The 13,987-nt window shown below is 39.7% G+C and overlaps 1 protein-coding gene across 4 annotated transcripts; it reads right to left on the bottom strand.

The window, feature by feature from the left end:
- Nucleotides 1–2,349: 2,349 nt before the first annotated feature.
- g3bp2a (G3BP stress granule assembly factor 2a) lies at nt 2,350–12,484 on the bottom strand. 4 transcript variants are annotated; one of them, XM_056410364.1, is made up of 13 exons: nt 12,356–12,484; nt 10,306–10,424; nt 10,140–10,221; nt 9,518–9,691; nt 9,153–9,243; nt 8,953–9,058; nt 8,630–8,810; nt 8,107–8,205; nt 7,458–7,560; nt 7,310–7,369; nt 6,963–7,097; nt 6,728–6,855; nt 2,350–5,627 (listed from the first exon to the last, which is right to left on the bottom strand). In XM_056410364.1, exons 2-13 carry the CDS (start codon nt 10,398–10,400, stop codon nt 5,289–5,291), a joined length of 1,593 nt encoding a protein of 530 aa, XP_056266339.1. In that variant the 5' UTR covers nt 10,401–10,424; nt 12,356–12,484; the 3' UTR covers nt 2,350–5,288. The 4 variants fall into 4 exon arrangements, with proteins under 4 accessions (XP_056266339.1, XP_056266340.1, XP_056266341.1 ...); XM_056410365.1 differs by having other exon boundaries at nt 6,963–7,094; XM_056410366.1 differs by having other exon boundaries at nt 6,737–6,855; nt 12,356–12,482.
- Between the last annotated feature and the right edge of the window lie 1,503 nt (nt 12,485–13,987).

Below are 13,987 nucleotides of genomic sequence, written 5' to 3'. Positions count from 1 at the left end.
TGAACTCCGACCTCACCAGGACCCCCACATAGACCCACACAACTGCCCCTCTTAGGCACACACACACACACACACACACACACACTTACTGTAAATATTGTGTTGTTTTTTATTGTAAATAGTGTGTACTTGTTGCCCTTGCACATTCCTGCTGAGCATTGCCACTTTCATTTCACTGCACACCCTGTGTGTGTATGTGACAAATAAAACATCTTGAATCTTGAATCTTGAATCTTGAATCAGCTAAATGTACTGAACGTATAACAAATATAAGTTGGTTACTCATTTTGCAGTATTCTGTTTAAACCACTTACAAATTACATTAAACATATACATGGTTAATGTCATTTGTCAATGTCAATTTTGGGGTAGATAGATTATTAGATTTTCTTTGTATACTGCTGGATAGACTAGTAGTATCGTAATCTATCCTATAATATAAACACACACAAAAACTAGTGCTTATAAAAGCATAGAAAATATGGGAAACATGATCACAGTGTCCTTAAAACTAACTACAGCCCCGATGCCATCTGCCATATCTGCTCTAATGAGTTCACTGGATATTTATTGTGCTGTTTAGCAGATTGTATCTGCTTCTTCACTCTCAGGGCCCAAGCCCATGGGCTGGGCTTAGACAGAGTGAACTTTGTTTCTCCACACTTACAAAACAAAGACAAGCCGATTAATTAAAGTAATTGAGATTATGTTGATAGAATGATGCAATCCAGTCGGATTATATACATGATAACTGCTTTGAACACAGAGTCTTGAGTCACAACACCAATTAATAACTTTAAATAAGGTGTCACCCCTTGTTTTAAGTAGCTTCTAAAGGTCTTCAGAAAACCTTCGAACAGCGATGGACCTGATAATTTCAGCAGCTCTGATTATTCTTCTGATACAAAACACAGGTGGGACTCGTTTCAGCCAACATTCTTCAACATGTATTTTTCAGAGAGAGAGAGAGATGCTTTTATCACCTCTGAGGTCACATTGTAAAGCCAGTTGAGGCAATTTTGTGATTTTGGGCTCTATAAATAGTAGAATCTTGCAGTGTGTATACATTCTATATATTTTGTAGGCTGGCTCCAAAATTTAATTCAGATTGTAAAAAAAAAATTGTATAACTATTGATACAGCATTTAGAGCTATATGACTAAATATATTTAAAATAAAGTTCTGAAAAAACCCAGTTATTATATATTTAACAATTCAAAAGTTTTGAAAGAAATGCAGCTATATTGCCTAAATCTGAATTTAAGAATTTTCCAAACAAAATCAGAAGAATGAAAATAAATGTATCTATCTTCTGGATTTCATCTGTATGGGCACATACTGACAGGGCTCTATATATAAACATTCAGTCCGAATTCTCCACTGCACCCCTTTCCCCATTACAAATACTCTATGAAAATAGTCATTAAGCACTTTGTATATTTCGTGTTAATAAACCAGGACAGAAGGCCCCTTCTCCTTCACCTAGTGTCCTCTATCAACACGACATGCCTCATTATGTTCTCCAGCATCCAGTCAGAGGAGGGGCTTATGTACCTGGACAAGATGCCGTCGGTCAGCTTCCTCAATGCTCACCTGTTGGTGCATCTGGCTTCCTCCCAGCTCCTCAATGGTTCTTCGATCTTTAGAGAGACAAAAAACTCCCAGTGGGCCCTCAAAGCAATCAAACAGGAAATCCAAGTGACCCCCTCCTGGCTTAAAGGTTTGATCCTAAATCAAGTGAAACATCATCTGAAGAGGACAGGAACAGAAGAGATGTTGGAGGACGGATTCAACCCTTTGATCATGGATAACACAAACGCATGTAAAACAAGTGATTGCTCCAATCAACAACGCTCCGTTACGGTAATAGTGGTCACGAGAACATTCAAGAGGATGCTCCAGCCATTCAGTGTCACACTTCATAGGTTGGGTGAAAGAAGACGATATATCCTGACGTTCAGTCCTTAGTACGAGTCAAGCTAAGAATTGGATCTACAGATCAAACTGTTTCCCTCACTGCTCAGTAAACACCCATATATTTCAAAGTTTGCAACACAGGATCTGAATGATCAATTTGTAGTCTCCAAATTCCAAATCATGATTTGATCAGTAATTGACGTTTTTCCAGAGCACAGAAGACTGGAGTATAACTATTCTTCATGTGTCCGTCTGTGGAATGCCCCTTTAAGTATAAATACCATTGTAAAATAAAAATCAGGTTACAAACCAAACTTCAGCTGTCCAATCTGCTCCACACAGCCCTTATACGACAGAACTTGCCAAGTTGTTGGTCCAACAGCTTGGTAATCAATGATCGTTTAAGAAGAAACCAGTAAACATGACACACGGTATGAGTGGTGCTGATATCAGTAGTTTATTGTATGCAAGTCCAACACATTCAAAAAAGAGAGGGAAAAAGAACAAAACAAAAAAAGATTCTCCACCTGCAACACTTTTGTACTAGCAACAAGTAAAGGGTAAACACCGTCAAATGAAGATGGCAGCCCACTGTTTACCACACCTGCCAAAGCCAAGAAGGTACTTCTATTTCCATTCAAAAGGGACTGGAATGATTCACAATGAGGATCCACTAAAATAATTTTTCCAGCACGGGAAAAGTAATTTACGGCTTCTTTTTTTCTTTTCTTTTGAAGATCCTTTAAAGGTTTAGTTTGGAAAAGGGGTGGGAGGGTTGAAAACCTCGGTAAAAAAGAAGAACTATCAAACTGTAAATGTATTTACTCAAAAAAATTTGCCACCATTACAATGTGAAAAACACAAATTGGTCTGAAAGCCTGATGGCTCTTCTTCGTCACCCTCTTCGTTGACCAAGGCTGTAAAAAGTATGATTGCAGTCAAGTGCTTTAATTAAGCAATTACAGGACAAATAAACATTCGGGGCTGAGGTACCAATGAGAAACTGTCTGTTAAAAACACTCAAGGATCAAAGAGCTGTAATTTTTCTGTAATAGGTCAAAGATTGATTGTAACAAATTATGTTCTCTATTGAAAACTAATCTCACATCTGAAAATATTTAATCTCAACTACAAAAGGGAGAGTAGTTTGTGGAAAACTATATTAAAATGCCATGTCTGTACATCAAATCTCGTTTTAACGGCGAGAGCAAATATTGTATGCGGATAACAAGACGAGCACTTCATTTGTTTTCTCACTGCCAGATGAGGAATTTGGTGAGTCCGTGTTCAAAATTACAGATTGTCCCAGAAATGTTGTAAATAGTACAATACCACCAGACAAGGAAGATCTCATTTGTATATTTGTCCAGAAAAATGCTACATTGATTTCACTCCCATTTCAGTGCAAGATAACAAAAAAACTAAAAAGAGCTCAAAAAAGAAAGAAAATGCATTAGAGGACAAAAGAGATATGACTAGTATGGCATTCAAATCAGACTTGCCTTCAATGGAAAAAAATAAAATAAAAATGGAACACAAATAAGCACAATGAATAATCAGCATATGAAAATACAAATGCACAAACAGCTAGAAAAGTGAGCACAATTGTTTGCTAGTCGGTGGACTGGAACCACGGCCAGCCCACCCACAGATCTTTACAACAAATTGGTGCCGAGAAAAGAACAATCTGACAACTCGCGTCCAGGGATTAACCCGACTGCTACCATGAGTCTCTACACCTATATGGACCGACTGACAGTATGAACAGAATCTGAATCACATTGTGAGACATTTGCCCTTTGCAAACCGTAGTTCAGTGAAATCATTGTTGTGTGGAGCCGTGACTTGTTAAACCAAAAGGAGCAAGCATTTTTCCTGCATTATCTTTAATGTACCATTTTTTAATGGGGGAGGGGTAGGGTTGTTCTTCAGATAAACCTCTTAACCATTTAACAACAGAACGGGAGGCACCTATTGTCTCTACAAAACCCAGAACAGACAATACAAAACAAATGTACAAAACTCACAGCAGCTCATCTTAGGTAGTAAAACAGTATGGAAAAATGAAATTTGCAACTGAAAAGTAAAATTTACCTAAAACTTGCAAATACTGCCATTTATTTTTCTATCTGTGCCCCAAAACAATAGTTCAAACTGAGCAGCTCCATAACAGGAGGCAGAGAGCCACGAACCGCTTCACTCGAGTAAGACAGGAAAATGTGAAATAGAAGGCACCACTCATGCTTTTATCAAGTTGAGAGAAAAATAAAATACACAGAAAACCAAAACATACAGTAAACTATGATTTCTGCTGTACATTTATTCTGTTACTCCGCACTTGAGAGGAAGGGAAGAAAGGTGTCGTCCATCCCAGTTTTGCGGCCTGGCTGGCAGAAAAACAAAGAAATAGCCGAAGAAAAACAATCTTTGAATCAAAAGAATAAAAACTGAGCGAGCCGCCATCGTTAACACCACTCTTCTATTGTTCGACTTTGTTACTTGTGTGTCCTTCGTCCCGCCACTCACTTGGTGAAAGTCCAGGATTATAGCTTTTTTTATTTGATTTATAAATGAGGAAAAATATAATGTAGATTTGCTCGTCATCTTGTCCATCCAGCAGTAATTGAAGCTTCTTTTGGGTCAAAAGTGTGAAAAGTACATTGGTCACAGCAGACAGGCTGTGAGCGAGGCCTGCCCCGGAAAGTCGTATCGCTTCGAGACAAAACAGGTCTCTCCAGCTGCGTTCCAAGCATGGATGTCAATGTAATACGACAAAAGTACCCATTAGTGCATATTAATGAGTGCGTTTATGCAATTTTGAAGCAGTGGTCTCTCAAAAAGGAAAAAGTAAAAGGCAAGCTTTTCCCCTGGAACTGCACAAATTTTGCATCTCACTCTTTTCCAACAGTAACAGGCAGAAAACTACCATATAAAATGTGCAATAGAGGGATTTCGTGAAGCAGCGCCCCAGTTAAGTCAAGGCATATAATCTCTTTTCCAAATGATGGGCTGTATTATCGTAGTTAAAAAGTCTCATCAGTCCCTCCTAATGTGGCAGATTACGCCTGGTTGGTTTGCCTTTTTTCCACAAATTTACAAATTAAAGTTTGTGAATTCTTGAGATACCCCAAAAGGATGCTCAGCTCACAACTAATAAGCGCATTTTTTTGTTTGCTTATTTTGTTTTGTCTATTTCACAAACAAAAGGTTGACAAGCTGTGTCACATTCCAAAGCAAAGAGGGAACACAAAAATAAAAAAATAAAACAAAAACCAATATATACTTTCATACATGAAGATTTCTTTTCGTTAACGAGAACGGTTGAAGATGAAGAACCCGGTACTACTTCCACACTACAGGTGGTGCTCTTCTCAGCGGCGCTGGGTGGTGAAGCGACCCTCTCCCTGGCCACCAGCGCCTCTCCCGGAGCCCATGCCGGGTTTGGGGGCCATGCCGCCTCGAGGTGGTGGTGGTCCCCTCCCGTCGCGTTCTCGCATCATCCCACTGCCTACGATGCCTCTGGAACCTCCGGGGCCTCCTGGGCCTCCTGGGCCTCCTGGGCCTCCGGGACCTCCGGGACCTCCGGGACCTCGGTCGGGGCGCCTCATGTCCCGGCGCTCATCTCCTCCACCGCGAGTCTCTCGTTCACGCACCGCCCTCGTCTTCTTCTCCTCTACATTCAGACGCACCTCACCTCGAAACATGATAGGCTGCAAGAAGAAAAGCGCGGTCAATTTGGGCGAAACTGGCACAGAATATTTAGACACACATAAATCAATGCTGTGCACACACACACACGTCAATCTGTCCGGGAGTCTATGTGCGCACTGCTGTGTCACACTGGTCTGACCCGGCACGTTCTGTGTTGCCGTCAGTCAAACAAACTATCTTGTTCTACGGCTGCTGTCAGATTGACTTTAGCTCGGCATGAAAAGATGCAGTCTTATTCATTTAAATTAGGCCAGTTTGGGGTTGCGGTGGGGGTAAAACACAAAGACCCCACACAAGTTAATCTTCGCTCAAGTTTTCTTTTGCTGCAATTAAAAACGTCATATGTCAAGACACCGTATTGATTAATCAAATACATGCAGGTACACATTGCTGGTGGATTACTTTGCAAAACTCATTGTTAGAACAAAAAAGACAACGTTTGGTTATTCACATATCAAAACACCAAAGTTACTGTAGAGCGGTTATTTTTAATAGAGGCGTCAATAGTTTTGTGAAGAGTTGGGTAACTTTAAAGCTGGATTAAAGCTTTGTGAAGCAAGATTACTATTTTCACAGAACGAATTAGACAAAACGCAGCCACTTTCATATCAAGGAGACCAGTGAGTTTCTACCACAGGTTAAGATAGAAGTGCAGAGTTGTACCACAAAAGCTAACCCTGGCTCCACTTTTGAAGGCATCAATAAAATGCACTGTGATTCAAAATGTGGAATAATGCGACAGGTGCACAGTAGCATTGGGTCAATATACTCTTTTGGAGAAACTTGCTAGTGATAGTTTTCCAGGTTTGGAATATCCTGCTTGCCCGTGTAGCGTCTTGGTGTTTGATGAGCCTCCAAACTGCACTTCTTTGTTCATAATTTATGTTACCTGGAGCAAGACAGAGTTTTTAAACGTAATTGTACAGTTGGTCTGAACTAGTCTCAGATAACTTTCCCTAACAATATGAAATGACGTATTATAATAGACAAAAGCTTTTTGCATATTCTGTGTTTTTCCTGCCTACTGTTAAACATTGTAAAAATGTGCATCACCAAACCACCACCAATTGAAAGTGGGTAAATAAATTTCAATACATGCCCCTTCTACCTTGGCACCCAGGATTCTTTGCACGGGCTCAGCTTCGTCAAAGACCACAAATCCAAAGTTGGGGAGCTTCCCGCCAACGCCCTTGGTGTTAATCCGCAGCTCAACAACATTTCCATATGCTGCAAGGAAAAAAGCAATGGTGTAAATAAACTAATAGTTAGTCACAAAAATAAAACATTACCTATTTTACACATGGGAAATGTTTAGCTATTTTGAGGAAACGTACTCATGAAGAAGTCTTTGAGCTCGCTCTCATCAATGTCATGTGGGAGGTTTCCAACAAAAAGCTGGTGACTGTCTGGGTATCGGACAATTCGCCTGTTGTCAATGTCACCAGTTTCAAAATTTTCCCGGCCACCTGCTGGTCAGAACAACAGGCAGGAAGACACATCAGATCAGTTTACGTGCATAATCTGGATCGAAATCCGAGGAAAGCTAAAGCACCCGCATCAAGAAAGTGACTCATACCACCAGTAGAACGACAACTAGATTAATGTTTACACCGAGTAATTGGAGAAAATCAAAAACAGAATTATAGATTGATTGAGATGTGACTTAAAGGGTGCAGTTTACCTTTGTTAACAAAACTCAAGTGTGGTTTCCCCATTTGTGACTCCGAAGATGCAACACCATCTAATAGTGACAGAGGTAGAATATAACAATTTTTTTTAAAAAGAGGAAGACCTAAACCCTAAATATGTGCAACGATTGTTGGCATTACCAGGCCTGGGACCCCGCTGAGTAAAGACCGGTCTGTCGCGTGTGCGCTGGTCTCTGGACCGAAGAGGTGCTCCCTGTGTCTCAGTCTTGGCTTCACCTCTGGGCTGTGTGGGGGAGGGGCATCCACAACAACAAAAAAGCACATCAACCACACATGCTTTTTATCATACCTCTTGCATAATGCACCAGATTATCAGTTTGTCACTCCACTTGAAAGTCAAGTGTTTAGTCCCAAGTCTCTCAAAGCACTTTGCTGCTGGTATAATTGTGTTGAGTAATCAAAAACACAACTTTTACCAGGACATATTGCCCCTCAGCTTTGAGCGAAATCATACATATGTATAACATATTGGTCCATAACATTCTGCTGTAGGTTGAGAGTTTGATTGAAATGCATGATGACTCTCAGCCACTCCATATTTCACTTGTCTGTACGTCAATTTGCGCCAATAATTTAAACCAATCAAGGCTTCCTCTGCTTTGTCCAACATGCAATACCCGTCGTAATGTAACACAGCCTGTGTGAATGACCGTTCTCACTATTCTTGGGTTTTAGCAGAAGTCAATTCAAATGTTGAACGAACCAGCACAGATGTTCTAGTGTTCTCTTAGACTTAGTTTCATTTGAAAAATAGTCAAAAGTAGGTTACCTGTGAGCTTGGAGCTTTAACAACATGGGGTGAGATTCCAGAGGAGACTGTGCCGCTAGGAGGCAGGTTTTTACTGGTCACCGAGGCCCACGAGAAAGTCTGTTAAGGAGGGGAAAAAAATCATGGTTAACAGCAATAATTACTCACCACCTTATTCAAACAGAGGTGCATCTTTGGGCATGTTACTAAGATTAGGGAAAACTCTGCTTGATTGGATGATATGGTGAATCACAAAATTACTTTTTATAATTTTTGCAACTTGACATTCTAGTACATAATCATTTATATATTTTCATCATAATGTAAAATACTGAATCTAAATAAATTCCCTCTCAAGTTGCTAAACATCCATAATAAACAGCTTCATATATTTAAAGAATCTTTTTTTATATATCTTAAGTTCGGGACCATCATTTTGGCTCTACCGCTTGGATAGACCACAATCCAGTGAACTCTGACTACTATGGCCCCCAAAATCTGACTAACCACTGAGGAATAAACCACAGAGGTACATTAGGCTGACCTTGGGAGGTTCCTGGATGTTGGGTGGGGACGCCACAGGGATCGGTGATGGTGCCTTCTCCTCCATCTCTTCCACAACCTTCTCATCTACGTCAGGCTTTATCTCCTCTACTTTGGGCTCTGGTTCAGGCTCAGGCTCGGGCTCTGGAGCCGGCTCCTCCATAAGCTCCTCGACTCCATTACTACAGAGCACAAATCAGCATTCGGTCACTTGTATAGATAAAATGGCTAAATACTTCATGCAACTTTCCTTTTTTTTATTTTTTAAAGAGGGTAAACCATAGAAAGCTATATTTTTTTAGATAAGATGAGGTTTTAGCATACGCGACAGGGTGAGGTTCATAATAAGTGGTGCTGTTGGGGCTTTCTTGAAGTGGCTCCGGGGATGCCTGCCGCTCCTCTGGCTCCTCTTCAACTTCCTCCTCTGATTCTAAATGAGGAAATCATCACCCTCACATTTAACCATGTAAAAATGAACTCAAACAACAAAAAAGGTTAGTTTAGGATATTTGTTAATGTCTTACCTTCATCAAGCTCAGCTTCAGAGTCTCCAAAAACCTCATCCTCGTAACGGAAGATGTCATTGTGGACGTAGAACTTGTTCGCCACAGAACCCTAAGGAAATTTGTCATGCAAACAGTATCCATTTTTAAAAAATGAAAGCAATCGACTTTGAAATTGAAGGACCATGAAATGTATTTTACACACATTGGTTACTCAAATTATTGACGATTTTTGTGAGCAATTTCACAAGAGCAAAAGATCTCCAGATACCAGCTCTGTCCAACATGTCCATTTCTATTCATTAAGCTAGAAATCGTAGGAATACATTATTTATCACTCATCCTCCATGTATGTTAATAGTACTGAAAGGTAGAGGGGTACTCACTTCGGGAGCAAGCACGAATGTTTGCATGAACTTCCTCATGGGCTGACCATTGTTTGACAGTTCTCCCAAGACTTGCACCACCACTCCATCACTCAGTGTGGCATGCGCATCCACGTGCCTAATCTTTGTGTGGCACTCACTGAACTGCAGGGACATGACCTTCTTGTGGATTTCCTGAGAGATGCAGAGACAAGTGGATAACCAGAAAAATTGAGAAAAATTGTAAAAATCAACAATTGTTTTCAAAAACAAAAAGATGTTATAATATCCGATTCACATTGTCGTCAAGAATTTGGCAGTTAGAAACGATCTGAGGTCAGCCAGTGTGTCTACTTTCACATTTGTTTCTCAGCTTAACCCCAAAATCAAGGTGATGTTTATGTTTTTATGTGTGACTTTTGGGACAGTCAAATCAACAGAAATGCTGATATACATGTCAATATAAAATTGTCAGAAAAAGGTAGAAATCTTGTGAACATCGCGTCTTCCTTTCTAAAATGCTGCCAATTATACATTTTTTACCATGTTCAATTTTATTTAAAAAAAGAATGAATAATATTGTACCATGCACTTATTACAGTGTTTTCAATGTAAATCTTTATTGTTGGCCCATAGCACCTACCGCTTGCCCGTACACCGCTTCCGCCAGCTTCCCACTCGGGTCAAGTCCTCCATGAACATAGGAAGAGTTCCTCCCATAAAACCTAATGGTACGACAAAAAGAAAGTTAAACAGCATAACCAAAACTTACAAACTTTGTGTCTTCCACTATACATTCAAGTAGTTACCTGTGCAGGAAATCTGGTGCCTTGTTTAAGAGTGTGTAATACTGCCTCACAAACTCCCGCCCTACAAGCAGGGGACTTGGCTTCTCCATCACCATTTCTTTGGTAAACAATATTAAGTGCTGAAACAGAAGATATACAGGTAATTAATTGCAAAAATTACATTTAGAAATGTAATGCACAGTATCTAAAAAACAAAACAATGCAGTCTAAGACTACAGCCTTGCTTTCAACACTATGTTCACAAAAGCTTAGAGTCTTTCATTAAAATCTTTAGTTTATTCAGAAGAGATGTTGATTGAAATTGTTGGTCATTTTGGAGGCGAACGTGATTTATATTGTTCCTAAGATTGAATCGTAATATCTTTTAACTTGGGGTAACACAATACAACTTAAGTGCACCACAATAACTACAGCCTATACAACAAATACTTCAGTTAAAGCAACACTTTTCCTAACCTATTTAAACTTCCGTATAGGTTGCCTTTGTTGCAAAGCTTTTGTACAAGACTATAATAATTTGGCGAGGCATACCTAACGACTTGGCAAGCGAGTGTAGGATATGACCTGGAAAATAAGCTTAGTCAGTTAGACTGCCAACGTTATCTGAAATATTTGAGGTTAGGCAATTTAATGGAGGACTATTTTAGTAGTCGTGAACGTTTGTTTTACCTCAGGTAAACACTTGCGTTTGAGTAGCAAGTAACGTTAGAGGAAGTACAAAGGTCAATCACGTCTCCTTTTTAAAAAGGAGCAACGTTTTACTTTGTAGTCTCATTAGGGCCATGTTTTATCTGATCCACAGCAATCATATGACATGAACAAGGCAGCTGGCGGTTAAGCTAGCTGGCTAACACACGAGCTAACACACAACTGCGCCATCACGTTTATTCAATGAGACAAAGAGGAAAACAGTCTGTAGATAAACAAAAAAGGCAAGCGATCGACGCAGTTGTTCCAGTTCAGCAACGGAGAGAACGAACTTTACTACAATTGCATCCCACTTTTAAACAGTATATCGTACATTACATACGAGTCACACACACGCGTCCCTTTGTAGATAAGTGGCCTACTGTACGAGTTAGCGTTAGGCCTTTCATGTCCATGCTAACAACAGTTTGGCATTTCTGATATTTGTCGCAAATGACATGACAGATTCATCTTTTTTATTTTAGGTTCCTGTCCTATACATTGCGCACCACCAACGTCAGCTAGGTAAACGTTTTCTGGACTACAAAGACAAGGGAAGGAATGCACTCTGAACTACTGGCCTCTTTGCTGTCATTTTAAATGCTAACGCTAGCCCGGCAAACAGAAAAGCAACGCAAAGCTGGAGACATGCTAGTTGGCCAGCTAACAATAGCTTGAGCTAACTTGTGGCGTCGTCACTTTTCAGCTTACATTTTTTTTATTTGTAGGAGAAACGCATATTTCAAGAAAACACATAGCGTTAGTTATTGCCGATAAGCACAGAAAATGTAGACCTGGCGAAACGTCACTTTGCTGTGCTCTCAAACAAACAGCTTGCACGCCGATAGCAAGCGGGGGGAAAACACCACAGCGACGTAACGTTGAGCCCGGCGATAGCCATTGCAACTGCACCAATAAACTAGATCCATGGCATGCCAGGGAGACTCGACAATTGGCAAGAATAGCTACTCATTTAAAAATGAACGGAATCACATTCGATACAACTCGTATGGGATAGTTGCCTCAAACTTTAAAATAAATTACCCCCAACTTGCAGCGACTGTCAAACCATTATCAATGAAACAAATTGAGTGCTATGCTAGCTCAAAGAAAACAAAGGAAGGCAGATTTGACTAATTTAATTGACACGAGTGGTCTCTGACTACATATCTAACGTGGGCCGCTTGTACAGTAGCGGGATGCCTGACGAGATGGCAACGTTGTCCAATTACTGTCAATCTAGCGAGCGGTCGTGGTTTCGACTAACGTCAGACAATGCAGTTAGCGAGCTAACGTTGGCTCGTACAGTTCACGTTAGATTGTCCACCGCCTTGTAGCCTAGCTCTAGAGGAGGCTCACTTACCTTATGAAAGACTATCTATGTAGACAGAATTATGTTTAATAAATATCTTCGAGTAATCGGCTGTAAACTGTTGTGTAATGTCCCAGGGGGAATAGTGATATTTCCCTCGCGCCACTAACTAACAATTTATGATCTCTGCTGTCCCAGAGATTGCAGATTTAAAGTGATAGGTTCTATTTATTGTTTTACCCCTGCAATCTGGGGCAGGGAACCCCCATCACAAAGAGTCAGCCAATGGACTGTTTACACTAGGCAACATAAATTATGACGACAGACAAATAACCCCGCCTCCCAAACGTTCTACTAACGCTGTCCCAAAGATATTTTGTCGAAGTATTGAACCTCACACTGTTGTTACTTCAATCGGAGCTTTTTTTCCATTCCTGTTATTTATGACTTCTCGACCATTCTCAATCATTTTCTCTGTCTCCTTTCACTTTGTCTGCTCTTTAAAATGGCGACCAAGAATTTAACTAACGTTATTTTTCCAATTGTGGTAAGTGCTGGATATGAGACAGACAGCCTAAACCGTAAAATAATATAAATATCAATATATTAATTAAAACTAAACAAATCTGAAACATCACTCATTCCCATAAGTTGGACACAGTTTAGGGTCAGCTATGGAGCTACATCTGCTACTGCTATGCAAACAGCTGCTTCAGTGCAATTGTACATACATGCAAAAATGGCAATATTCCTTGTCACAAGTGTAGTCTCAGTTTGTACAAGTCTGGAAAGTGAGCGTCACCAAGTGGACCATGTGTCTTACACTTTTGTCAATGTTATAAACTAAAACAGAGTAAATTGACCATTAATTTGCCACATTTTTTGTAAACAAAGTTATAAAACGAAAGTATTCCCACAACAGCCAATTAAATTAAAATGTATAAAATATAACATACAGACACAGTTTATGTGCTTTACTGTTTTGATTAAACAAAGGAAAAATGGGCGAGGGGGGCAACATGATCTAATGAGTATGTGTACCTCAACAAGTAAGTAACTGTGTTTGCTGCAAAAAAGTTATGCTTTGATGCTTTCTTAAAAAATAAATCTCTTAACAATCCCGCACTTTGTTGTGTGATTATTGTAATTAGAAACAACTCTATAACTTGTGTTGTGAGGAATATACACAATTTCAAGCTATGAAGTTGAGGTTTTGTCCTCACAACAACTGTTACAATATATGTTTTAAATATGCTAAACCTTCATCGCATCGCATAATACCATTTTTGTTTTAGCTGGACAGGCGCTCACATGCGTTGTTGTCATGGCAACCGCTGACCCAAACAGAGTTTGCGAAACACTAACTTCTATTCATCTAACTACTGTATTTAACATTTAAAAACATTACAAATAAATGCAAGGCTTATTGGTCGTAACTGAAAAGTGATCAGAAGACATTTAAAAAAGTTACAATTAATTAATGTAATGAATTAATAAAAACAAACAAGCAAAAAAGAACTTAAAGATTTAAAATCAAACCCGTTAATCTAAGTGCACTTAGCTAATATAAATGAGCCCAAAGCATGTCATGTCAGAAAAGAAAACAGTTTCCCACAGAGGTGTTTTTCCATCCTTTACTGCGACGCCATAACTTCTCATCCGAGTCCAGGAGAAAGAGTTTTT

Source organism: Pseudoliparis swirei, chromosome 24, assembly GCF_029220125.1.
Source record: "Pseudoliparis swirei isolate HS2019 ecotype Mariana Trench chromosome 24, NWPU_hadal_v1, whole genome shotgun sequence".
NCBI lineage: Eukaryota > Metazoa > Chordata > Actinopteri > Perciformes > Liparidae > Pseudoliparis > Pseudoliparis swirei.
The sequence above is the reverse complement of the archived record's forward strand: the minus strand, read 5'-3'. Positions and strand labels throughout refer to the sequence as shown.